Source organism: Erinaceus europaeus, chromosome 9 (assembly GCF_950295315.1).
Source record: "Erinaceus europaeus chromosome 9, mEriEur2.1, whole genome shotgun sequence".
Lineage (NCBI taxonomy): Eukaryota > Metazoa > Chordata > Mammalia > Eulipotyphla > Erinaceidae > Erinaceus > Erinaceus europaeus.
Window position 1 is genome coordinate 40,194,844 of NC_080170.1, and position 26,538 is coordinate 40,221,381.

Here is a 26,538-nt window from a genome sequence, read left to right on the forward strand (position 1 = left end):
CATTCCTCTCAATTTCTGGCTGTCTCTATCCAATAAAGATAATAAGAATAAAAAAAACAAAGCTGTATGTTTCTAGGAATTGTCCAACATGTTAGCATATGATTATTGAGGTTGTTTCTTATGGTGCTTTGTATTTATACAGCATCAGTGACTCCTCTGGAATTTATAAATGTTTGTACAGTTGTGCACCACACTATAGAAACACTAAGGTGAATTAAAAAGTTTCTCAGGAGACCCACACATGAGGATGGTAATAGTAAATCAGATTCATAAAGTGAGATGGATAAAAATGTTAAGAACACAACGTTAGTGTAGGCCACTATATAAAATATCCTGTGTACTAGTATCCAACATAACACCCAAAGAGGGAGTTTTTCTTCTTCATTCCAATTTAGGCACCAAACTTGAGGGAACAAATGTATTAATTATGCTTTAAAAGTGACATTTTATGAAAAGCACGATGGAAGTACATCCTTTGGAGGAAAATATTAGAGTGCTTGCAATTTTCTCTCTTTCTCAGAAGGAAATCATTTCAAGACTGGAATATGTGTCATTTGGAGATAAAGAAACTTAGTGGACAGGTAGTGTTATGTTATGGACCTACCCTATGATCCTGCAAATCCTCCCCTGGGGATATATCCTAAGGAACCCAACACACCCATCCAAAAAGATTTGTGTACACATATGTTCTTAGCAGCACAATTCGTAATAGCCAAAACCTGGAAGCAACCCAGGTGTCCAACAACAGATGAGTGACTGAGTAAGTTGTGGTATATATACACAATAGAATACTACTCAGCTATCAAAAATGGTGACTTCACTGTTTTCAGCCAATCTTGGACGGCCCTTGAAAAATTCATGTTAAGTGAAATAAGTCAGAAACAGAAGGATGAATATGGGATTATCTCACTCTCAGTCAGAAGTTGAAAAGCAAGATCAGAAAAGAAACCACAAGTAGAACCTGAACTGGAATTGAAGTATTGCACCAAAGTAAAAGACTCTGTGGTGGGTGGTTGGGTGGGGAGAATACAGATCCAAAAAGGATGACAGAGGACCTAGTGGCAGTTGTACTGTTAAATGGAAAACTGAGAAATGTTATGCATGTACAAACTATTGTATTTACTGTTGAATGTAAAGCATTAATTCCCCAATAAAGAAATAAAATAATAAATAAAAAGAAACAGAAGGATGAATATGGGATGATCTCACTCTCAGGCAGAAGTTGAAAACAAGGTCAGAAGAGAAAACGCAAGTAGAACCTGAACTGAAGTTGGTGTATTGCACCAAAATAAAAGACTCTGGGGTGGGTCGAGGGTGGGTGGGTGGGGGAGAATACAGGTCCAAGAAGGATGACAGAGAACCTAGTGGGGGGTGTATTGTTATATGGAAAACTTAGAAATGTTATGCATGTAAAAACTATTGTATTTACTGTTGAATGTAAAACAGTAATTCCCCAATAAAGAAATTAAAAAGAAATAATCCTTGAATATCAATTACTGAAGCTGGAGAGAGATGCAAGTGATGGCTGGCAGAGATAATATACAAGGCACCCTGCAATGGCCCCCCAAAAGTCTTCACTAATTAAAGAAGATCAATATCAAGGAAAGGAGAACATTTTGAACTTTAAATAAAATTTTTATTTTTAGGTGTCACATGTTTAGCATCAGGAGATCACTGAAAATCTAAAAACTATAGTGTGCTTATTATTTTTTTTAATAGAGCATTACTCACATTTGTCTATTGGTGGTGCTAAGAGCTAAACTAGGGTCAAGTTGTATACAAGTCTTGTGTGCTACCACTGTGTTATTTCCCCTATCCCTTCAGACTGGATTTAAATGAACTGTCTAGAGAAAAACACTGCATCTTACAAAATTATCCAATTTCAATAAAAACAACTGCAGATATGAGATGCATATGATAGAGACGCTGGCTTTTCCACAGTCCCAGAGTATTTCAATTATATAATTTGAGAGATGCTTTCTTCCCCAATACTTTCCTGATAGCAACTTGAACATCCTTGTTTCTGAGACTGTAGACCATGGGGTTTAATAATGGAGTGACAATGGTGTACGTGACTGTCACCAGTCTATCCCTATTGGACACGTAGTTGGCCGTGGGCCTCAGGTAGATATAGGAAGCACAGCCATAGTGGATGATGACCACAGTGAGGTGGGAGGCACAGGTGGAGAAGGCTTTGCGCTTGCCTTCTGCAGAGGGGATCTTTAGGATGGTCCTCACAATGCAGAAATAGGACACACAGATGAACAGAAATGGGACCACTAGCACAAGGACCCCACAGATGAATATGACCAACTCATGTGAGTCTGAGCTGGTACAAGCCAGGCGGATAACTGGTGAGATGTCACAGAAATAATGGTTCACCTCATTGGCGCTGCAGAAAGGTAGGCTGAAAACAAGGTTCACGACTATGAAAGAGGCCAAAAAGCCTCCAATCCCACAGGCTGCCGCTAACTTTCCACATGTCCTCCAGTTCATGAGGATGGGGTAGTGTAGAGGCTGGCAAATGGCAGCATACTGGTCATAGCCCATCACACCCAGGAGTAGACAGTTGGTAATAGCAAAGCCAAGGAAAAAGAACATTTGGAGTGCACAGCAAGTGAAGGAGATTGTCCTGGCCACAGAAAGGAGATTGAGGAGCATCTTAGGGAGGATGACAAAGGTATAGAAGGTCTCTGATGTGGAGAGGATGCCTAGAAAGAAGTACATTGGGGTGTGGAGGTTCTGATCCAAGTGGATAACGCTGATAATTGTGACATTGCCACTAAGAATAACTAAGTAGAGCAAGAGGAAAACCACAAAGAGGGCGAGCTGGATTTCCCCAAGGCTTGAAAAACCCAGCAGCAGGAACTCAGTGACCAGTGTGATATTTTCTGCCAAGACCTGTAGAGATAGGAAGAAGTGGGACAAAGTCAAGTTCAAGGACATTCGTCTGAAGAGTACAGACCTATCTTCAGGTCACAGGGAAGATATCTCTTTACTACTGGTCTCTCACATTTTGTTGTCCGCTAATTTGTCTCCTATATCAAAACCAAAGGAGACACATCTCTTTCTTTCAGAGTTTCTCACTTACTTTTAAAGACCTCTGAAATTTCATTGGGCACACCTGAATAATGCAGGGTAATTTCTCTGAGTAACAACCTTCTAAATCCATTAGGTACCTTTATTCTCATCTCCTGTGTAACCTAACACAGAGATTAGGGGAATTAGAAGAAAGACATCTCTGAGGGTGTCATTCTTCTGATAAAAAACAAACTAAGTAAAATAGCTGCCTAAATTTATCAGGCCCTTCAAATTTCAGTTTCTGCCCAAACACCATGAATACCTCAGGTTAACATTCCTAAAAGGAAATTTGATTACTATTGTTGGGCTTTGTTGGGGTCCTTTACAGAACTGATTTTCAGGTAACTATTGACAGTTTCAGGCAATGTTAAATACAAAATGCTTGAAATGCATTGCTCTAGGGTACACAGAGCACTTAAGTAAATTACTGCATCCCCACTATTTTTTAAGACACAGTCAATAAAACTTAATCTTATCTCTTTCCCTTCTTCAATATCTGCGCTTGTCCACAGGTACCAGTCACATAACCCATTGTCTCTCTGGTTTAGCATAATTTCTCTCACCCCCCAATGTTTGTGTGTTTACACCCCCCAAAATAACCAAAAACTGAAATTGTTAATTTGTGTCTCTTATAGATCAATCTATCTCATTTCTTTGTTTTACAATAATATGCTGGATTATCCCTTCGACTTCTTCTAGCATTTGCCCTTCTTCCATAGCCAGTTAACAGCGTCACATTGAGCCTGATGTAAAGTTTCAAGACCTCCTTTGAATCTGGAGAGGTGGCAGTCGTTGACTATGTGGGTCACAGTCTGTCTGTAGCCGCAGGGGCAGTTTGGGTCATCTCTGGCTCCCCAGCGGTGGAACATAGCAGCACACCAGCCATGGCCTGTTCGATAGCGATTGAGGAAGGCCCAATCATAACGTGCTAGGTCAAAGCCGGGTTGATGCTTGCAGGGGTCTGTAATGAGGTGTTTGCTCTTTACCTCAGCTGACTGCCAACTCTGTTTCCAAGAGTCTGGAACAGAGAAGTTCAGTGTAGGCATAGGGGACCAGATTGGATGACGAGACGTCAAGCGTTGGACAGAGTGGGCGAAGATATCCACATATATTGGCAGGACCCGTCGAGCGTAGACGTGGGAAATGAACTTAGATGATGCCGCATCCCAACGAATATCTGGCGGGGCGATGTTGCTAAGAATTGGCAGCCATGGAACCAGGGTGGAATGGATGGTTCCAGAAATTATCCTCATGGAGGAATATAATTTGGAATCGACCAAGTGGACATGGGGGCTACGGAACCATACTGGGGCACAGTATTCTGCAGTGGAATAACATAATGCCAGGGATGATGATCGTAGTGTGGAAGCGTTCGCGCCCCACGAGGAGCTGGCCAGTCTTGCAATGATGTTATTCCTCGCGCCCACCTTTGCTGCAGTTTTTATGAGATGTTTGTGAAATGACAGAGTGCGATCGAGAGTAACGCCAAGATAGACTGGCTGGGCTTCATGCCGGATTCTCGTATCGCCAAGTTGCACATTAAGCTCACGCGAGGCCGAGGCATGGTGTAAATGGAAAACAGATGATACCGTTTTTGCAGTGCTAGGGATCAGTCATCATTTTTTACAGTAATCAGATATCAGAGACATGTCTTTCGTGAGTGTTTCCTCGAGGATGTCGAACTTGGATGCCTGAGTTGCACAGCAGATGTCATCGACGTAGATGAACTTCCTTGAAGAAGTTTCTGGGAGGTCATTGATGTAAATATTAAAAGAGTTCCACAAAAATATACATGCAGCTCTGAGCAGGTTTCTTTTAATCTGAGTTAAAAACAATATTCTGTTTGTAGTCTGTGTATCTTTTTTTTTTTCCAAATAAAAGCAGGAGGAGGGGTGGGGGTAGTTGGGAGGGTTGGGAAATAGCCTAATAGCTATACAAAAAGACCAAGGTTCCAAAATCTTAAGTTTAGTCCACCACACCATGATAAGCCACAGCTGAACACTGTTCTGGTAAAAAATAAAGTAAATAATATTGATAATAAATAAATAAAAACATACTCTTTTCTAAGTTTTGTGGTGTATGTTTGCCTGAATTTCTTCTCATGACAGTGCCAAGAATGCATAAGGAGTTAGCCAACAGCAGGATCACACACAGAAAAAAACACATCTCTGACAAGGAATTTTTTTTTTTTACCAGAGCACTTTTTAACTCTGGTTTATGGGACTTTGGAACCTCAAGCATTAGAGTCACTTTTGCATAACCATTATGCTATGTACCCCAGCTCTCTGATAAGGAATTTGTATACAAGTGAATACATAGCACTTTAAAAAGGAGTAAAAGAAATCCGGCAGTTAATTGGGCAAGCCCTTTCAACCTTTCACCCAAGTCTATAAGTGGTTAATGGTAATGAAAATGTGACCAGCAGGGAAATGCAAATTCTAGCAGCACTGAGATGAGAGTTTACATACATTAGACTAGCCATCACTTAGAGAGACAATGGTGGCTGTTGACAAGGATGAAGAAAGATAAAATTGTCCAGTAATGCTAGTGGAAATGTAAAATTAGGGAGTCACCTTGGAAAATAGTTTGTAAGAATTTTTTTTTATGGGGCAAAAATAAACTTATATTAAAATACAGTGATTTTACTCTTTTTTATAAGTTTGTTATTGTGGTCACTGGAGCTTCACCACTCTGAGCTGACTTTTTTTCAGGTGGAAAGATAGAGAGAAACTATGAGGCAGGAGGAGAGCTAGAAAGACACCACAAAGGGGCCAGATGGTGGTACACTGGTTGAGTGCACATGTTACAGTGCACAGGACATGGGTTCAGCCCCCAGTCCCTACCTGCAGGGGGAAAGCTTTACAAGTGGAGAAGCAATGTTTCAGGTGTCTATCTTTTTCCCTCTCTGTCACCACCTTCCATCTGTATTTCTGGCTGTCTCTATCCAATAAATAAATAAAAAATAATGAAAAAATTTAAAAAACACCACAGAACCAATACTTTCTCTAATGTGGTAGGGACTGAATTCAAACCTGAGTTGTGAACATGACAAAGCAGACAGACTATCCTGGGTGAGCTATTTTGCAAATCCAGATATTTATATATTTATCCATTTATTTTTTATTATTCTTTTTTTAATAAGAGTGCTCAACCCTGATATATGATGGTATCAGGGATCAAACCTAAGGGCTTCATGCATCCAAGTCATGTGTTCTATAGCTGAGACATCTCCCAGGACCCAGAAATTTTGTTATTACGAATATAACAGAGAAAAAAGAGACATTAGCATAGTGAACATCCCATCACTGGAGTTACAGAACAAAGTCAGTGGTCAACACCCAATTGTTTTAATATATAAACAGATAGCAGATGAGGGAAGCAGAGAAGACACTGGGGAAGCACAAAAAGAGCCACCTTGACAAAAGTGAATCTTCTGTTGTGTGTGTGTAAATACACATGCACCTAGGTGGCTATTATAATACACTCGATCTTGCAGATAGATGTGTGAATATAGCATCCACAGCTGAAAAACAAATCAATGGATTTAGAAACAGCAGTTAGAAAAGAACTTTCTTTACCTCTTCAGGCCCCAAGGCTCCCATATTTGATACTGTTGAAATAGTTAGTTCTTCTTTAGAGGCAAAACTATGGGATTTGATGAGAACTTGTGTTTCCTACATGGAGAAATTGTTATCCAGGGCACTCTTTGCTTTCACTACAACTTCCCATCCCCGTTCATACTAGGGCTTGAAACAGGGAGGTAGGAATCTGTACTTGGGCTTCAACTTCAGTTGATGTGGGAAAGCCAAGTGAAGAAGCTGATTTTCCAGATTTAGTAGGGTAGCAAGGAGGCAGTATCCCGAAACTGATGGTATGGAATTGCAAATGCAGAGAACAGCTTGTGTCTAAGGAGAATTTAGCCAGGCAGGAAGAATCTACAATGAACACATGCATCACCGATTTAATATATCACAGTGAAAATGATACAAAAAAGGACCCAAGAAGTCTCTACTCTCTCTATTTATTTATTAGCTAGAGACAGGCAGAAATTGAGACAGAAGGGGGTGATAGAGAGACAGAGAGACACCTGTGGCCCTGCTTCACCACTTGCAAAGCTTTTCCCCTAACAGGTGGGGACTGGGGACTTGAACCCGGGTCCTTGCTCACTGTAACATATGCACTCAATCAGGTGCACCCCCACCCAGTCCCAAAGTTTCTACTCTTCACAGACTTCCAAATAGAGATTCCTTCTTAATACAGTGATTATTTAAACTAAAGATGGGGGGTGGGGCAAGAGTTTATAAGGAAAGCCATTTGTTTTTCTTTTTATCAGTCACCTTTTTTTTTTTTTCACACTGTCTTTCTATAATCTAAAGAGAAGTGGGTTTGGCTTTATAAAAAAAATTACAGCTATTTTGAATTTATTTATTTGTTTATAAATGAGAGAGAGAAAAAAGCAAAGTGTCACTCTGTACATGCAATGCCAGGGATAGAGCTTAGGACATCATGGTCACAGAGTAACTACTCTGCTCTCTAAAGCACTCCCAGGCTGCTAACACAGCCTTCCTTTATTCCTCCTTGACTCCCTCCCTTTTTCTTCCCCACTCCACAAATCACTTAGTCCCTCAGGTGTCCAGCAAAGCAAAAGTTGACACTTCGGTGCTAATTCCCTCTTTTGCGATCTTGATGTAGAAAATGATTTGAGATCACATTAAGAAATTCAGATAAAGCACAAGGACCAGCATAAGGACCCAGTTTGAGCCCTGCCCCCACCTACAGGGAAGTTGATTCACAGGCAGCGAAGCAGGTCTGCAGGTGTGTCTATCTTTCTCTCCCCCTCTCTGTCTTCCCCTCCTCTCTCCATTTCTCTCTGTCCTATCCCAACGACAACAGCAAAAAACAAACAAACAAACAAACAAAAAACAATAATAACTACAATAAAAGAAGGGCAACAGAAGGGAATAAATAAGTATTTAAAAAAATAAATTCAGATTAAAAAAAAATCCAGATCTTCACTTGAGAAGAACATGAAAGGGATAGAAAAATAACTCTCTTGGATAGAGTGCTGCTTTGCTATGTCTGTAACCCAGATTCAAACTGGGGCTCCACCACATTTGTAGTCTCTCTCTCTGTAAGAAATAAAATAAAATAAAATGGTGTATTGTACCGAAGTAAAAGACTGGGGAGGGGTGGGGAAATGGTCAGGTCCTGGAATATGATGGCAGAGAAGAACCTAGTGGGGGTTGAATTGTTATGTGGAAAACTTGGAAATATGATGCATGTACAAACTATTGTATTTACTGTCAACCATAAACTACTAATCCCTCAATAAAGAATTTTTTTTTAAAAAAGCAAAAGTAAAGGAAAACATGAAAATGTTAACTAGGAGCCCTGTCTGTATCCTTGTCACAAGCAAGTCGAATCACATACACACTCAAAAAAAAAAAAAAAATCAGGGGGCAAGGCAGTGGTACACCCAGTTAAGCACACATAATTCTATGCACAAAGACTTGCACAAGGACCCGAGTTTGAGCCCCCCACTCCCCATCTATAGCAGGGTAACTTTATGAGTGATAAACAAGTCTGCAGCTCTCTCTCTCTCTCTCTCTCTCTCTCTCTTGCCTCTCCCCTCTCAACCTCTCTCTATTCTATCAAATAAAATAGGGAGGAATAAAATAAAACCCTCCAGTAGCAGTGGATTCATGGTGCTGGCACAAAGCCCTAGCAATAATGCTTGTGGCAATAAAACAAACAAACAAACAAACAAACAAACTAGGAGACCCCAGAGGCCTGTACTCATCAACCCTCACATACACATATTCTATGAATTAAGGCCTAATTACCAAAGTCAAAGTGTCTCATGGTCCCCAAAATGTAAGTTCTAGGTTAGTGGAATGCAGTCATCCTTTCTCCCAACATGGCCCAGGGCCTTTAAGGAAATATTTGGGTGACTTGTCATGAATTGTGCCATTCTTGGTCTGATACATCTTTCTTCCACGCTCTCAAAATGTTTCCAAACTAGTAATGAAAGACTCACCATCTCACAATTGAGAACAGAGCTTATTCTGCCTCTTCCATGTGGCCTGGACTAGCTTCACCCCCAATGGGTGATATTAATAGTCACTTTTCTGGTTGTCAGCACCAGAGCAAATGCCCTGCCTGATGAGTCTAGTTATCTGCACCCAAGGGAACCATTAACACATTTCTTCTGGGACAGGACCTGCCCTCTCTCAATTAGTAACTGTGGTCCAAGGGGGAATGGACCTCAAGGCTCTCGCCAAGGAGAGACCATCAGGTCACAAGGGGGATTCATTCTTCCTATTGTACACTCCCCAAGGACTGACTCAGTCTAAATGCAGAATTGCTGGACAGACACCTTCTGCACTGAAGACCAGGGAGAGGCACTCCCCAGGGCTGCCTCCTGCTGTCCCTGCTTAGATCCTGTGTTGGAAGTGAGATTTCCCTGTGCTGTTACATTCTGCTTACCAGCCTATGTTCTAGGGAGGGGGAGGGTGTGTAGAGGGATGGCTAAGCAGTGACATGGCATGGATCCAGCATAAGGGTCCTGGTTTGAGCCCCCAGTTACCCACATGCAGGGGGGTTGCTTCACAGGTGGTAAAGCAATCTGCAGGTGTGTCTTTCTCTCCCCCCCGTCTTCCCATCCTCTCTCCATTTCTCTCTGTTCTATCCAACAATAATGACATCAATAACAACAATAATAACTACTACAACAATTAAAAAACAACAAGGGCAATAAGAGAGAAAATAAATAAATAAATATAAAAAATTAAAAATTGTTTAAAAAAAAAAAAGACTTCACAATTGAAATGTAGGTTCCAAACTTCTTTATTAAGTTATAAAGTAGAAACCACACAGACATAAAGTTAAAATAAAGAGAACTCTCAGGGAGAATAAGTTCCCAAGGGCCTGAAAAGATTTCAAAGACCTCTCCATGTGAATGTCTCCTCCTTTTAAACCCTACATATGTCCCACCTGGACCAACTTCCCATTAGCCTGCTGAAATCAGATGTGGTTACCTTACTAAAACTCCGCCCACAGCAGACCACATGGGACCACAACAATACAGGACAAGAACGACTTCAGGAACCCACCAAATCACTGGTGAGTGCAAACACATGTAGTGGGTGGACAGAGAGGAGCCTAATGAAAGATTAAGTGGCTGGTAACAGTCTAGCACTTTACCAGTTGAGACACCACCTCCAGTCTGTTTCACTAACAAAAAGACAGCTGAAGGGAGGAGAGGACTCCCCTAAGACTCACCAAATGCAACTGTGAGTCTCCATTGATACTTCTCTCATAATCTGGAAAAGCAGCAGGGAGGCCCTGTGATGACACCAGGGGACAGACAACTAAGGAGGAAATTCAAGAGACAATGTATACTTTGGTAGCCTAGTGGTGGGGCTGTGAGAGTCTCTTTGCATAACCACTGGATTATGTCTGCCCCACCCTACTTTATCTTGTAGTCAGGAGTCAGTGATTAAGCTAAGAAGACTACTTATAGTTTAAAAGCCCTCAGGCTCTCATAGCCTACAGAGAATAAAAAGAACAAAAGAGACTTTTAAGCCACTGAGCTCCAACTCAGGGATTAAAATAATATTGAAACAACTGTCAGTTTCCACAACTATAAACCCTTTAACTACTTTACTTAGGCACAAGTCAGTCCAGGCAAGAGTAATCAGTAATTTGAAAAGTACTGAGAGAGGGACCTCATAACATACTATACAAAATGGTTAAATCAACAAGAAGAAATATTGTAGAAATGAACCTGGACAAGAGAACAGCTAAAATCCCCCCAAAGGGGGAGTTGGGCTGTAGCGCAGCGGGTTAAGCACAGGTGGTGCAAAGCACAAGGACCGGCATAAGGATCCCGGTGCAAACCCCGGCTCCCCACCTGCAGGGGAGTCGCTTCACAGGTGGTGAAGCAGGTCTGCAGGTGTCTATCTTTCTTTCCTCCTCTCTGTCTTCCCCTCCTCTCTCCATTTCTCTCTGTCCTATCCAACAACAACAACAATAATAACTACAACAATAAAACAACAAGGGCAAAAAAAGGAAATAAATAAATAAAATAAATATTTTAAAAAAATCCCCCCAAAGGTTGAAAAACAAAATAGAGTTTGGAATAATTGTCATCAGAAATGCAGAAACAACAAATGAGACTCTGAAAGAAAACACTAATTATCTCGAGGTTATCAGAGAGCTGAAAGATAAAATAGCTGAACTAAGAACACAACTAGCTGAAGAAGCTAAAACAGTATCAGAACAGGGTAACAGGATAGATGAACTACAGAAAACAGTAGAGGGGAGAGAGAACAGAATGAGGTTGAAGACAGAATTAGCAAGATTGAGGACAAATTAGAGACAACTAAAAAATAAGTAAGAGGTCTCAAAAAGAGATTAAGAAATACTGAAAACAACAACAGAGACCTATGGGATGACTTCAAAAGAAATAATATATGCATTATTGGTTTACCAGAGGAAGAAAGAGAGGGAAGGGGAGAAAGCATTCTTCAGGCTATAATAGCTAACAACTTCTCTAGTCTAGACAGCATCAAAGACATAAGGTTCAAGAAGCCCAGAGGGTCCCAGACAGAATTAACCCAGACTTAAAGACACTAAGACACATCATATTTAGAATGGAAAGGCATAAGGATAAAGAAAGGATACTAAAGGCTGCAAGAGAAAAATTAAGAGTCTCCTACAGAGAAAAACCCAAAAGATTAGCATCAGACATCTCCACAAAAACACTACAGGCCAGAAGAGAATGGCAAGATATCTATTGAGTGCTCAGTGAGAAAGGTTTTCAACCAAGACTACTGTATCCTGCTAGACTGTCATTCAGACTAGATGGAGGCATAAAAACCTTCTCAGACAAGCAACAGTTGGAAGAGTCAACTATCACCAAGCTTGCCCTGAAAGAAATTCTGAAAGGTCTTCTATAACAGTCAGACCACCATAAATATGTCATCTATAAGAACACTCTAAAAATCTACAAGCATAGCATTAAATATCTTCAGTCTTTGATATCAATGGCCTGAATTCACCTATTAAAAGACGCAGAGTAAGAAGATGGATAAGAAAATACATCCCAACAATATGATGTCTACAGGAAGCCCACTTAACTCAACCAGACAAACACAGACTCAAAGTGAAAGAATGGAAAACTATCATATAAGCCAATAGCCCACAAAAAAAGTGCAGGGAAAGCTATTCACATCTGACGTGATAGACTTTCAAATCAAGAAAATTAAAAAAGTTAAGGATGGACACTATATAATGCTCAGAGGGTTAGTCAATCAAGAGGACTTAACAATTATTAACATCAGTGCACCCAATGAGAAGCCATCTAAATATATCAAACTTCTACTGAAAGAGCTACAGCAATATATTAACAGTAACACAGTCATAGCAGGGGACTTCAACACCCCACTCTCTCAAAATGACAGATCATCCAGGCAGAAAATCAATAAAGACATGAGGGAGCTAAATGAGGAGATAGATAAACTAGAACTATTGGACACTTTCAGAGTCATTCATCCCAAGGAACTGGAATACACATTTTACTCAAGTCTGCATGGGTTATTCTCAAGGATAGACCATATGTTAGGCAACAAAGACAGCATCAGCAAATTCAAGAGCATTGAAATAATCCCAAGCATCTTCTCAGACCACAGTGGAATTAAACTAACACTTAACAATCAACAAAAGATTAATAATACTCCCAAAATATGGAAGCTCAACAGTACACTACTTAACAATTACTTGGTCAAAGAGAAAATAAAGGAAGAAATCCAAATGTTTCGAGTTCAATAAAAATGAAGACCTAAGCTATCAAATTATTTGGGACACAGCAAAGGCAATACTGAGAGGGAAGTTCATAGACATTAGGAAACAAGCAAAAGCACAAATAAACAGCCTGATTGCACATCTTAAAGACCTGAAAGAAGAAGGAAAAAGAAACCCTAAAGCAACCAGAAGGACTGAGGTCACTAAAGTTAGGGCAGAAATCAATAACATTGAAAATAAGAAAAACATACAAAAGATCAACAAAAGTAAATGTTGGTTCTTTGAAAGAGTGAACAAAATCGACAAACCTTTAGCCAGACTTACAAAACAAAAAAGAGAGAAACCCAAATAAATCATATTGTAAATGAAAGAGGAGATATCAGAACAGACACAACAGAAATTCAACATATATTGCGAAACTTTGATGAACAACTATATGCCACCAAGCTAGAGAACCTGGAAGAAATGGATGATATCCTGGATACCTACCAACTTCCAAAATTAAGTAAAGTGGAACTAGATAACATGAACAGACACATCATAGATAATGAAGTTGAAACAGTTATCTAAAACCTCCCCAAAAATAAAAGTCCTGGACCAGATGATTTTACAAGTGAATTCTACAAAGCCTTCAAAGAAGAACTAGTACCTCTACTTTTTTTTAAATTTCTTTATTGAGGAATTAATGTTTTACATTCAACAGTAAATACAATAGTTTGTACATGCATAACATTCCCCACTTTCCCATTTAACAATACAACCCCCACTATATCATATATCATCCTTCATGGATCTGTAGTACCTCTACTTTTAAAAGTCTTCCAGAAGGTTGAAGACACTGGAATACTCCCTTCCAGCCTCTGTGAAGTCAATATCACTTTGATACCAAAAGCCGACAGGGACACAACCACAAAAGGAAACTACAAATGATATCTCTGATGAACATAGATGCTAAAATATTGAACACAATTCTAGCCATCCAGATATTAAAAAGATTGTTTATCATGACCAAGTGGGGTTTATCCCAGGGATGCAAGTTTGCTTTAATATACATAAATCAATCAACATGACCCACCACATCAATAAAAGCAAGACCAAAAACCACTGGGTAATATCAATAGATGCAGCGAAAGATTTGACAAAATAAAACATCCCTTTATGATCAAAACACTACAAAAAATGGGAATAGATGGAAGATTCCTGAAGATAGTGGAGTCTGTATATAGCAAACCTGCAGCCCACATCATATTCAATGGTGAAAAACTGGAAGCTCTTACCCTCAGATCAGGTACTAGACAGGGCTGCCCACTATTAGCATTACTATTCAACATAGTGTTGGAAGTCTTGCCATGGCACTCAGGCAGGAGCAAGGAATTAATGGGATACAGATTAGAAGAGAAGAAGTCAAACTCTCCCTATTTGCAGATGACATGATAGTATACATAGAAAAACATAAGGAATCCAGAAAGAAAATTTTGGAAATCATCAGGTAATACAGTGAGGTGTCAGGCTACAAAATTAACATTCAAAAGTCATGGCAATCCTCTATGCAAACACTAAGTTACAAGTAGATTAAATTTAGAAATCAATTCCTTTTACTATAGCAACAAAACCAAAAAAATATAGGGGGCTGGGTGGCAGCACAGCTGGTTAGGAGCACATGGCAGAAAAACAATAAAATATCTAGTAACAAACCTAACCAAAGAAATGGAAGACTTGTATAGTGAAAATTATGAGTCACTACTCAAGGAAATTGAAGAAGACACAAAGAAGTGGAAAGATAGTCCATGTTCACGGGTTGGAAGAATTAACATCATCAAAAGCAATATACTGCCCAGAGCCATATACAATTTAATGCTATCTCCATCAAGATCCCAACCACATTTTTTTTGAGAATAGAACAAATGCTACAAATGTTTATCTGGAACCATAAAAAGACCTAGAATTACCAAAATAATCTTGAGAAGAAAGAATGGAACTGGAGGCATCACACTCCCAGATCTCAAGTTATATTATAGGGCCATTGTCTTCAAAACTGCTTGGTACTGGAACATGAATAGACACACTGACCAGTGGAATAGAATTGAGAGCCCAGAAGTAAGCCCCCACACCTATGGACATCTAATGTTTGACATAGGTGCCCAGACTATTAAATGGGGAAAACAAGAGTCTCTTTAACAAATGGCATTGGGAAAAAATGGGTTTAAACATGCAGAAGAATGAAACTGAACCACAGTATTTCACCAAATACAAAAGTAAATTCCAAGTGGATCAAGGACTTGGATATTAGACCAAAAACTGTCAGATACTTAGAGGAAAATATTAGCAAAACTCTTTTCTGTATAAATTTTAAAGACATCTTCAATGAAACGAATCCAATTACAAAGTATCAGGCACTAAGCTAGCTCCCCATGCTCCACCCTACATTGCTGATACTATGGCCTATTTACATAATAATTGTTTTGCCTGAAAGTTCCTCACCCATTCCATTCCTTTGATCTATCTTCTTTGATACCAACCCTGCCTGCAGCGTAACATTCATCCCACCAGTTAACTCTTGAAACAGTTGCTAAGGAAGTTTCTACCTTCCCAGCCTGCTTTTGCCTTTCTCTACCCCTTTTCTTAGCCATTTCTGTTTCCAACTTGCTACTTCCAGTTCTACCCTATAAAAGCGTTGTCTCTCTGATCAGTAAAAACAATTGCATTACCACTCAGCCACAGGTTCAAGACTCTTTCTCTGTGTCGCTGAGAGAGAAGCAGCCCAGGCTGACCCCAGTCGAGTACTCTCCAACCCAGAGAGCTTGTGCCCAGGAAGAGGCACCCCCATGCTAGCCCAGCATGAAGAAGACTAAGGCAAGCATAAACCTATGGGAATACATCAAATTAAAATGTTTCTGCACAGCAGAAGAAACCACTATGCAAACCAAGAGACCCCTCACAGAATGGGAGAAGATTTTTACATGCCATACATAAGACAAAGGACTAATAACCAAAATATATAAAGAGCTTGCCAAACTCAACCACAAAAAAACAAACAAACAAAAAAAAAACCATCCAAAAATGGGGAGAGGACATAGACAGAATATTCACCACAGAAGAGATACAAAAGGCTGAGAACTACAAGAAAAAATGCTCCAAGTCTTTGATTGTCAGAGACATGCAAATAAAAACAACAATGAGATACCACTTCACTCCTGTGAGAATGTCATACATCAGAAAAGGTAACAGCAGCAAATGCTGGAGAGGTTGTGAGGACAAAGGAACCCCCTGCACTGCTGGTGGGAATGTAAATGGTTTCAACCTCTGTAGAGAACAGTCTGGAGAACTCTCAGAAGGCTAGAAATGGACCTACCTTATGATCCTGCAATTCCTCTTCTGGAGATATATCTTAAGGAACCCAACACACCCATCCAAAAAGATCTGTGTACACATATTTTCTTAGAAGCACAATTTGTAATAGCCAAAACCTGGAAGCAACCCAGGTGTCCATCAACCGATGAGTGGCTGAGCAAGTTGTGGTCTATAGACACAATGGAATGCTACTCAGATATAAAAAAAAATTGACTTCACTGTTTTCAGCCGATCTTGAATTGTCCTTGAAAAATTCATGTTAAGTGAAATAAGTCATAAACAGAAGGATGAATATGGCACTCTGAATATCTCACTCTGATGCAGAAGTTGAAAAACTAGATCAGATGTGAAAACACAATTAGAATTTGAACTGGAATTGACATCTTGCACCAAAGTAAATGACGCTGGGGTGTGTGTGTGGGGGTGCAATATAGGTCCAAAGAGAATGACAGAGAACCTAGTGGGGTTTGTATTGTTATATGGGAAACTAGGAAATTTTATGCATGTAGAAACTATTGCATTTACTGTTGAATGTATAACATTAATTTTCCAATAAAGATATTAAAAATAATTAATAAATAAATAAATAAATAAAATAAGACTCCTTCCACAGTGTGCAAAGGCATAATTTCTGTTCTAGTTTCCACTGCCCATGTGTCCAGACATGGTGCAGCAAATTGTCTGTTTTTCCAGGCTCTCCCTCCCTGTTCCTGACTTCAGCACTCTGACTCTGCAAGTGTCCTGCTTCTCAAAGTCATTACTGTTCTAATTCCATAACATTCCCAACACTTGCACTTCAAATTTTGTTTTCTTCTGTTGTCTAACACTTGAGATAAATTCCTCTAAGAGGTCTTGAAAATTTTTTTTCTGGGGCCAGCACAATAGCTCACATGGATAATGTGCTGAACTGTGGTCTCTCTCTCGCTCTCTCTAAAAATATAACATTTAATTTTTATTGTTGTTGTTGTTTAGGTCTAAGAGATATATGCCCTAGTAAAGCACACCAGTTTCTGTGCATGAGGCCCTGACTCTAATCTATCACTGAATGTGAAAACCATAGATGGTATAGTTGTGCTGTTCTGTTTCTCCTCTCTCTCTCTCTCCTTCCCTCTCTTTGTGTGTCTTCCTTGTCTCAAATAAAGAATGAAAAATCAGGGCAAGGAGCCTGCTCAATTAATGATGTTTCTACACCTTTGGGAGATTCTAGGTTAATTCTTTCTCTCTCTCTCTCTCTCTCTCTCTCTCTCTCTCTCTCTCTCTATATATATATATATATATATATATATACACATATACACACACACACACACATATATATATATATATCTGTTTGAACACATGGTTCTCCATTTCATATGAGACTAAATCTAAAGAAAAAACATGGCATACAAAGCGCTGCAAGCCCTATTCCTTATCTCTAGTCTCATTTATGAACATAAACCTCATCATCTGTTTGTGCATATGAATCTATTGATGATGGAGGATTCATACACTGCTGGCCTAGCCTGAGGATCTTTCTTCCCGGGCACTTGCTCTCCGGGTTGAATTCGACTAGAGCCAACCGAGGCTGCTGCTTACTCAGTGATGCGGGAGAGGAACCAGGAACTCTCGTGGCTGAGAAGGAACACAATGCAATGTTTTGATGTATTGATCAGAAAAACCTGCCCTTTATATCTTCTGAGATGGAAGTGGCAGGTCAGGGAAAAGGAAATGGGTAGGAGAGTGAGTTGAGAGAAGGAAAAGAGCTCAAAGATAGCAAGCTTCCATATAACTAGTGAGGATTAAACCAATGCCCTGCAGGCAGGGTAGGTCTCAGACAAAACAATGATTATGTAAATAGACCACAGCATTAAGCAATAGAGCAGGGGGGAGCTGGCATAATGTCCAACAATACACCTTCAGGTCTTTATATACAAATTAGTTTAAAACTTTCAACACTAATTTTGAAAACTAAAAGGGTACATAAGATTGTTTTCCTTTTTTTTTTTTTTTTTAAAAAAAAGGTTTATTTATATTTATTCATTAGATGAGTGAGAAGAGCAGAGGAAGAGTCAGAGCATCAGCCTGGCACATGTGCCAGGGATGTAAACTTGGACTGCAAACATGCAAACTCTGTGCTCCACCACTGAGACTGTCTACACAAGCCCTTGTCTTGTTTTTTAACTATGAGAGTTGATCTATGATTACTCAGCTGAGTTGCTATAAATATTTTCCAGCACTTTCATTTTCTATGTGGATTTTGTCAGGAATGCATCACAAATTCTTGCCTTATTGTGAAGCTTGATTCACTGTATAGACTTATTTATTTATTTATTTATTTATTTTTGCTATTTGCTTTGTTTTAAAAGAATTATTTTTTAGAGGCCGGGTGGTGGTGCACCTGGTCGTGTGCACATATTACAATGCTCAAGGACCCAGGTTCAAGCCCTCAGGCCCCACTTGCAGGGGGAAAGCTACACATGTGGTAAAGCAGTGCTGCAGGTGTCTCTCTGTCTCTCACTCTCTCTATCCCTCCCTTCCCTCTCAATTTCTGACTGTTTCTATCCAATAAATAAATAAATGTAATAAAAAATTAAAAATAAGAAATAAAAATAATTATTTTTAGTGTGGAGGGTAGATAGCATAATGGTAATAATGCAAAGAGACTCTCGTGCTTGAGACTTCAAAGTCCCAGGTTCAATCTCCCACACCATCATATGCCAGAGCTGAGCAATGCTCTGGTTTAAAAAAATAAAGAATTATTTTCAGAGAGATGCCAGAGTAACTGCTCAGCTCTCTGGCATATGGTGGTAGCAGAGACTGAATCTGAGGCCTATGGGGACCTAAGATATGCTGTCCTTTTGTTCCTGTTGTAGTACCATTACCCTAACACTTGTTTTAACTTAAAAAAAAATATTGATTCATTTACTTAGTAGATTTATTCCCTAGAATAGATAGAGAGAGAGAGAGAGATTGAGACAGAGAGAGACTCTGATCCACCATATATGGTGCCAGGAATAGAACCTGGGATGTCACATTAGCAATTCCTATGCTCAGTCCATTAGGCAGCATTCCTTGTCACTGCTCCTGCTTTTTGGACCACACTTTGAATGGGGCTGGTCTATACCTGACTACGTAGGTATTTCCAACTACCTAGATTCTCATCAGCCTTCATAACTGAACCATTATCTATTTCTGGGCCTATTCCACTGCAATTTGGACTCCTCCCAGGCATGGGTCTGGCATATAGATCAACACCCAGTTTAAGTGGAACTTCTGGAGCCTTCTTGTAATTCAAATGGAAGAAGTGGTTGCAACTTCTCCCATCCGGACAAGTCATCTAAATGGTATCAGGTTAGCAAAGGAAAAGTCAATTTAATAAGTTGATTGAGGCTACAGGATTTATGCAGGACCCTTCAGTTTGTGTGTGTGTGTGTCCATCCTGGTAGTAGGATTTTACATTTAAAAGACCTCAGATGGTGTTCCAGGACACATTGGTGAGGTCATCTGCTCCAGAGCCTAGCCCCACTAGGGAAAGACAGAAACAGGCTGGGAGTATGGATCAACCTGCCAATACCCATGTCCAATAGAGAAGCAATTAGAGAACCCAGACCTCCCACATTCTGTATTCCATAATGATCCTGGGTCCATACTCCCAGAGGGATAAAGAATAGGAAAGCTTCCAATGAAGGGGATGAGATGCAGAACTCTGGTGGGAAATTGTACTCCTCTTATCCTATAGTCTTTTTTTATTAAATAAGTAATAAAATATAATAAAATGAAGAACAACAACAACAAAACAAACAAAAAAAGACATGAGGGTGAGGAGGAGAGGGAAATGTTTGGAAAAGGGGGCTTAAGGATTAGCAATTTCTTCCTCTAAGATTTGAAGGAAGACTGTACACTATAGCAAGTGTCTTCTGGAGGAGACCAGCCCTGAGAATCTCAGGATAGTGTGATTTGAGTCCCTTCATTCTCAACGTAAGCTACTATACCAGCCTTGCTCCTGACCAGCAATCTCAGCAGCATAAGACTGTGATGTGTTCAGGTGGCCACTGTTGAAAGCACTTCTCTCAAATAAGTGTCTTCACATGGCTACATTCAATTCTAGATTCAAACACAGTGGCCCAGTGACTCTTCGTGTTAAGTCCTAAGAGACATCTACTAAAACAAAAATCATTCTGTCTTCCAAATCTGCTCCACCCTAGCCTTAATTCAGCTTGTTTGGAATTTTATCTTTTGGGAAAAAAAAAATGCAGATTCCAACACCCTTGAGAGAACTGAACAATCAGGTCCCATTAGCTCTGTTCCATCAAGGTGCTGAAAATAAAGGTTGGAGCAGGTTAGTTACAATCAGAGCTGCCACTCAGGATACTGGAATGCAGAAGTGGGAGTCCACCAGCAGCCTGTGGACTTTTCATTTCAGGTAAGCATTTTTCTCTATGAATCAATGTACACTATTTCTTATCACTTGCCTTATTATTACCTGTTTTTGTCTTACTTGGATATACAAAGATAAGCATAAAAATGAGACTGTATGTAATATAATGTATCAGTATATGTTAACACTCCTGTTTGCTAAAATTACTATAAGTGAAATCTGGTTCCAAAAAAAAAAAAAGAAGAAGAAGAAGAAAGAAGAATAAAGAAATTAAGCAGAGCCAAAAAAAAATAATAATCAAACATCTGGGAAGATCAGTCCAATCTGGGAGTACAGCACAGCTCTGTTTATAATAATTCCAAAATAAAAACTTTTCCGAGACTTTGGTCAGGGTTTAAGCAAACAAGAGTTTTATTGCATTGTGGTTATTTCAGTACAGCAAAATAAGCAAAGGGGCAAATGCCAGCTTGTCATGATGGCCAGAGAGCCATGAGTCTTTTGAGCTAAGTTTACCAGAGCTTGGCTATACATGTTCAGGTCCCTGGACAAGCAGCATGGTGGATTTCTGGAGAGGAAAGCAGGCACCTAGGGCGTGTAGGAACAGCGAGCTCAAACTGAGTTTGCAGGAATAGAGAGAACATTTCTGGCAGACACATGCTTAAATCAATAATGATCATCAGGCTGACATCAGCCATTTGCTAATATGTTCATGTCCCAATACCTGTAGAACAATCCAGGGATAGTCTCATGCTAGAGAGACCTATGAATGAAAATTTGAAAGATCTAAAGTGATGAGCATGATCCTAGTGCAGAAAAAAAAAAAAATTAGATAATGAGGGGAAAAGAACAAGAGCTCCAAAGGGGTCCAAATGTCTGCCAGAAGAAGCAGTTTCATCAGATCATCCTTTATGTGTTGACCCCACCTGTATCAGGAGAAGCCGTCGGAGACTGTATGTATGTTGGTATGCTTCTGGATTCTGCTTGTGAAGACTTCTGTTTTTATCATCACATTGGGTTGTGTTGCTTGCTATGTGTTCTATTTGCATGTCCACTGTTGGCTGGGCACCCCCCTGCCTCTGGGATATTGGTTTGGTGTGTGTGGGTGTGTGTGTCATTCCCCCCCCCCCCCCCCCCCCCCCCCCGCGCCTCTGGGACATTTGGTTTAGTCGTCATTTGTTCGCGCTTGCGCTGGGACATTTGGTTTAGTCATCATTTGTTCGCGCTTGCGCTTCTTTCTTCTCCCTGCCCCGCCCCCTATCATACTCCACCGGAGGAGAGGCAGGAAAAAATTGGGTTGTGATTAGATTAGATTAGATTAGTTTGTTGAACCACATCCCCACTCGTGAATAAAGATTGAACTGCATTCTCAGCTCAGCCATGAGTCTCTGGTCATCTTTGTCTCCTGCCCGTGAAGCCAGCCCGGAAAAAAGACATATGTGCAAGGCTAGTGAATGTCACCAAAATCGGTCTAGGATTATTTTCATCTTCTTGAAGAGACCATTTCTGAGTGATGATTCCTGAGGCCAGTAGGGGGGTTGTCCTGATCTTCTGGGACCCTGGGTGTGGACTTCTTGAGGAAAGGCAGGATGGGGTACAGGGACAGTGAAGACCCTCCGATTTGAGCTGTGGGAGAAGGAGATCTTGATAATTCAAGAAGGGGGATCTAAGAGGAGGAAAACACAATTGGAGAAAGAAGAATAAATTAGGCAGAGTTGAAGACAGAAGAAAAGGCTCACCTGTGCCTTTTAAACCACAAGACCACTCCCACGGCCATGACCAGGGCAGCTATTATGGTCAGACAGCTCAGGATCTGGAGGACGACGGAGTACCCATCTGGTAGTGAACACAATGGGGCCTCAGTCTATAAACCAGCTCCTCTGACGGCAGTCCATGATCCTCATTATGCAAGAGTAGGGACTTCTTCTCATCTTTCCCATCTAAATTTCTGCATTTTCTAGAGCCCTCATTTCAATTCTTCCAGAGTCTAGGTCCCTGATTCCCACCCTTTCACTCTCTCCCCCAGAAGCATTAGGTCCTTCTTTCTTTGTTTTTCTTCCTTCTTTGTTCTTTAGAACCTCTAATCTTCTGTTCCCCATCCTTCCTAATATATTTATATTATTATACTTATTTATATTTATATCACCAGAGCATTGTTCAGCTCTGTCTTATTGTGGTACTAGGGACTCAAACTGGGACCTTTGATGCCCTCAGGAATGGGCATGAAAGTCGCTGCATAACCCTTATGCTAGCTCCACAGTCTTCCTTCCTTCCTTCCTAAATTTTTAATTAATTCATTTATTTTTACCAGTGTACTTCTCAGCTCTGGCTTATGGTGATAGAGTGACTGAACCTGGGACTTGAGAACCTCAGATCTGAATGTCTTTTTTTGCATAACTGTTATGCTAGCTCCCCCACTCCATCCTTCCTAAAACTGAGTCTTCCTTTATACTCCTAAAGATATACACAGCAGTGCTACCCAGATTTTGAGGCCCCTGGTGTGGGATTAGGGGGTGGGTAGGTGAATAGGTAGGTAGGTGGGTCAGTGGAGGAGGAAGTGAGGAGCGGAGCGGAGGGTTCTCATCTCCAGCCAGGGTCCTTTCTCTCTCACCCCAGTGCAGGAGCAGGTCCTGGCCTCCTAGGCTGCTGTGCCTCACCCGGCAAGCCAGACCTGCAGCCTCCCAGGCCGCCACGTCCAGGGTGACCCGCAGATACCATGTGCCATCTGCTTGAGGCAGGAAGTCCTCTCGTCGAGTTCCTGGCTGCTCTTGCTCACCCCGCATCCACATGGCCCACATAGGTTTGGGGTGGAAACCTGAGATGTGACACACCAGCAGCAGACGGCCTGGCCCAGGCGGGGGCCCAGGAGACAACCAGGCCTCTGGCTTCACTGGGGACAAGAAGATAAGGACAGTGAAACTGGAAGAGGACACTTCCAGGCCAGCACTCAGCCACAATTTAAGAAGTGACAACTATCTCTGGTCTGGGCAACAGCCCTCACCTCACATGACTCACCCTCCATCCTCTGTGGGCTTCTGGGGATAATCAGGAGTGCAGAAACCAAACACAGAGGACCAGGAGGGTGGGAAAACTAGTTTACCTTGTTGTTCCAGCTCGGATTTTCCTGTTTTCAGGAGACCCGCCAGAAAGCGAGGGCAGGTGTCTTCCAGAAACCTCTGCAGTGTTTCTCCAATGATCATGTAGTAACTTAGCACCTTGCAGATATCCTGAGCCCGGCGCCCTGCCTCAGGGGATGGCACCCAGGAATGTCCCTGGAAGCTCAGGAGGTCTGATCCTTGATAGGCCCCCTTCAGGAAGCTTTCTGCCTTCCCCTCAGCACCTAGTTGACAGCCTGCCAAGACCTGGAGCTCAAAAGGGTCTGCAGGGGGGAAGAAGGGGGAGCTATAATAGGGAAAGAGGTACTGGGAGGGCACATCAGCAACTTTGAAAAAGCAGAGACTCAAAGGATCAAAACTGTGCTAGGGAGTTACAGGGAATCAAGTTGGGGCAGGAAGCTTGTGGGAAGAAAAGATGAAGTGAGTATAGGTATTTTGAGGGCTGGAGAGATGGTTCAGCATTAGAGGACATAACTTCAATGCCTGTGGTCCAAAGGTTTTGTTTTGTTTGTTTGTTTGCCACCTGGATTATCACTGGGATTTAATGTTTCACTTCCCCTGGCAGATATTTTTTTCCCCCTTTTAGCTGGAAAGTGAAAGACAGAGAAGGGAAGAAGCAGAGAGAAATACACACCATAGCACCACTTCACCACTCATGAAGTTTCTTTGCAGGTGCTCCTTTGTGGTTTCCCAGGGTTCAAACCCAGATTTACACCTGGTAATGTACACTCAACTAGGTGAGCCACCTGCCAGATCCTAATTTCTATCCCTGGAATCACCATATGCTAAGCAGTTTTCTGATCTCTCATAAAAATACAGGTGTTGGTTTGAGTTATGCCACATCTAGTAGAACACATATGTTACTATGTTTAAGGACCCAGGTTTAAACCCTCCATTCCCTCCTCTGGAAAGAAGCTTTATGTATGGCAAAGTAATGCTACAGGTGTCATTCTTTCTCTTCCCTCTATATCTACCTCTTGCCTTTTAATGCTTCTTTATTGCTATCAAAGAAAAGAAGAAAAAAGAAACAAAGAAAAAGAAAGAGAGGCAGAGGGATTCGGGCAGTAGCACAGCAGATTAAGCGCAGGTGGCACAAAGTGCAAAGACCATCTTAAGGATTCCAATTTGAGCCCCGGGCTCCCCACCTGCGGGGCAGTCATTTCACAAGCAGGTGTGCAGGTGTCTCTCTTTCTCTGCCCCTCTCTGTCTTCCCCTCCTCTCTCCATTTCTCTCTGTCCTATCCAACAACAATGACATCAATAACAACAACAATAATAACCACAACAATAAAACAACAAGGGCAACAGAAGGGAATAAGTAAATAAATAAGTAAATAAATAAATAAATAAATATGAGGAAGGAAGGAAGGGCCACCAGGAGCAATGGACTCATAATGGTGATAACCCTAGTTGCAATTTTAAAAATTTTAATAATAAATACATAGAAATATAAATCCAATGTAAATAAAAGCATTTTGCAATGATTAATGTGGAAAGGCTGTAGGTAGAACAAAGACGGGTCTGGAAGAGCTCTCTGGGGCAGAACTGGTCGCAGGCTTCCTTATGAGCACCAGGGCTGGGAGAGGGGAAGCAGGACTTTCTGTAGAGGTGCTGGGATGGAACAGAGCAAAGAGGGGTCCTACCGGTGAGCAGGAACAGTGACCCAGATCAGAGTCCAATGCCCTCCTCCCCCAGGACCATGGGACCAGATCGCAGGTCCCTGATTGGGATGCAGGGACTCACACTGGAACTGGAACTGACTGGCGAAGGTCTGCACAGCCTGGGGGAAGGTGTGGAAGTACAGCTGCAGTAGTGCCTGGAAGTGGCTCAGCTCCTCCTTGCTGAAGTTGCCCTGGGACCAGGGCCTCAGGAAGTGAATGCTTCTCAGGGCTGGGTCCCAGGCATGTGTCTGCAGTGAGTCCAGCCAGGCTGAGCCCTCACTGCAAACCTGGCTGCGGTTGGCAAAGGAAGAAGTCTGAAGCACCTGGAAGGAAGAAGGGGACTCCTCTGTGGAAAGAAGGTGTCCCAGAACATGGGGAGCTGAGAGCAAGCCCAGGATGTGGCAGAGAAGCAGAGGAACCTGTGGGGGAAGAGGAAAAAGGGAGAGTGAATCACACAGGCTTATAGATTCCAATCCACCTTCCCCTACAGCTGGCCTGCTTGCAATCTCAGGTTTGCTACAGGGATGACGCTCCCTAGACCCCAAGGGCTTCCCATGACCTCCCCCTGCATTGCCAGCCACCCCCCCACCCCCCACCCCCCACCCCACCCCCCACTCAGCTTACCCACTGGGCGGACTCCATGGTAGAGGAATCCCAGCAGAAGCAGGCACAAGGAGCCCAGCAGGGATGACATGCAGAAGGCTCAGAGCTCAGACTTAAACTGTGCTCTCAGCCTCCTGCTTATTTTCTGACTTCCCTTCCTCAGAGGCAGGCAAGCCTCTCCCTCTGCCACTTCTCTGCAGATTGCCCCCACCTTTGGTGTCTCATTTCCTTCCTCAGTCCCTGGATTCTCCTGGATTTTCCCCTGGCCTGTATGCAAGGCTTCTAGAGAACCTGGAGAAAATGTTCCACTGTCCCTGTAATGCTCCATCCCTGGAAGTGGGAGCTGTGATTGGTGACCAGCACACAAGTCAGAACCCCAAAACATGAGGGTAGGAGGCTAAAGTGTAAGCCATGGGTGCTGCCCCTACTTCTCCAGAGCCTGGTGTCCCTTCAGAGCTAATAGGGGCTGTCAAACTGGGATCTTTAGAAGGGGTACACAGTTCCCCCCTCTTCTGTCTTTTTGCATCAGTGTAGACTCTGTTCTTGGAATAACTTTTTTTTTTCTT

The 26,538-nt window shown here is 41.6% G+C and overlaps 2 protein-coding genes across 7 annotated transcripts; both read right to left on the reverse strand.

The window, feature by feature from the left end:
• Positions 1-1,953: 1,953 nt before the first annotated feature.
• On the reverse strand, positions 1,954-7,035 carry LOC103120197 (olfactory receptor 10R2). The gene is made up of 4 exons (XM_060197093.1): positions 6,856-7,035; positions 6,660-6,755; positions 3,102-3,203; positions 1,954-2,901 (listed from the first exon to the last, which is right to left on the reverse strand). The coding sequence occupies exons 1-4, from the start codon at positions 7,033-7,035 to the stop codon at positions 1,954-1,956; spliced, it is 1,326 nt and encodes a 441-aa protein (XP_060053076.1).
• A 14,757-nt stretch (positions 7,036-21,792) lies between these two features.
• Positions 21,793-26,132, reverse strand: CD1E (CD1e molecule). Of its 6 annotated transcripts, none has more exons than XM_060197710.1 (6): positions 25,994-26,132; positions 25,693-25,788; positions 23,694-23,972; positions 23,205-23,483; positions 22,333-22,429; positions 21,793-22,219 (listed from the first exon to the last, which is right to left on the reverse strand). In XM_060197710.1, exons 1-6 carry the CDS (start codon positions 26,061-26,063, stop codon positions 22,051-22,053), a joined length of 990 nt encoding a protein of 329 aa, XP_060053693.1. In that variant the 5' UTR covers positions 26,064-26,132; the 3' UTR covers positions 21,793-22,050. The 6 variants fall into 6 exon arrangements, with proteins under 6 accessions (XP_060053693.1, XP_060053691.1, XP_060053692.1 ...); XM_060197708.1 differs by having other exon boundaries at positions 25,452-25,788; positions 25,994-26,113; XM_060197709.1 differs by having other exon boundaries at positions 21,793-22,236; positions 25,452-25,788; positions 25,994-26,113.
• Between the last annotated feature and the right edge of the window lie 406 nt (positions 26,133-26,538).

Bases quoted from the DNA above. Each gene is read 5' to 3' on its own strand.
- LOC103120197 (XM_060197093.1), bottom strand. From the start codon at position 7,035: ATGCATGTGTTCATTGTAGATTCTTCCTGCCTGGCTAAATTCTCCTTA. The intron at 3,204-6,659 runs GTAAAGAAAGTT...TCTCTGTGTTAG, and splicing joins GAGCCTTGGGGCCTGAAGAG to GTTACACAGGAGATGAGAAT. The intron at 2,902-3,101 runs GTCTTTAAAAGT...CTATCTCTACAG, and splicing joins TGCCCAATGAAATTTCAGAG to GTCTTGGCAGAAAATATCAC.
- CD1E (XM_060197708.1), bottom strand. The intron at 23,484-23,693 runs GTAAACTAGTTT...TCTTGTCCCCAG, and splicing joins ATCCGAGCTGGAACAACAAG to TGAAGCCAGAGGCCTGGTTG. The intron at 22,430-23,204 runs GTGAGAGAGAAA...GTTCACTACCAG, and splicing joins GGACCTGCTCCTGCACTGGG to ATGGGTACTCCGTCGTCCTC.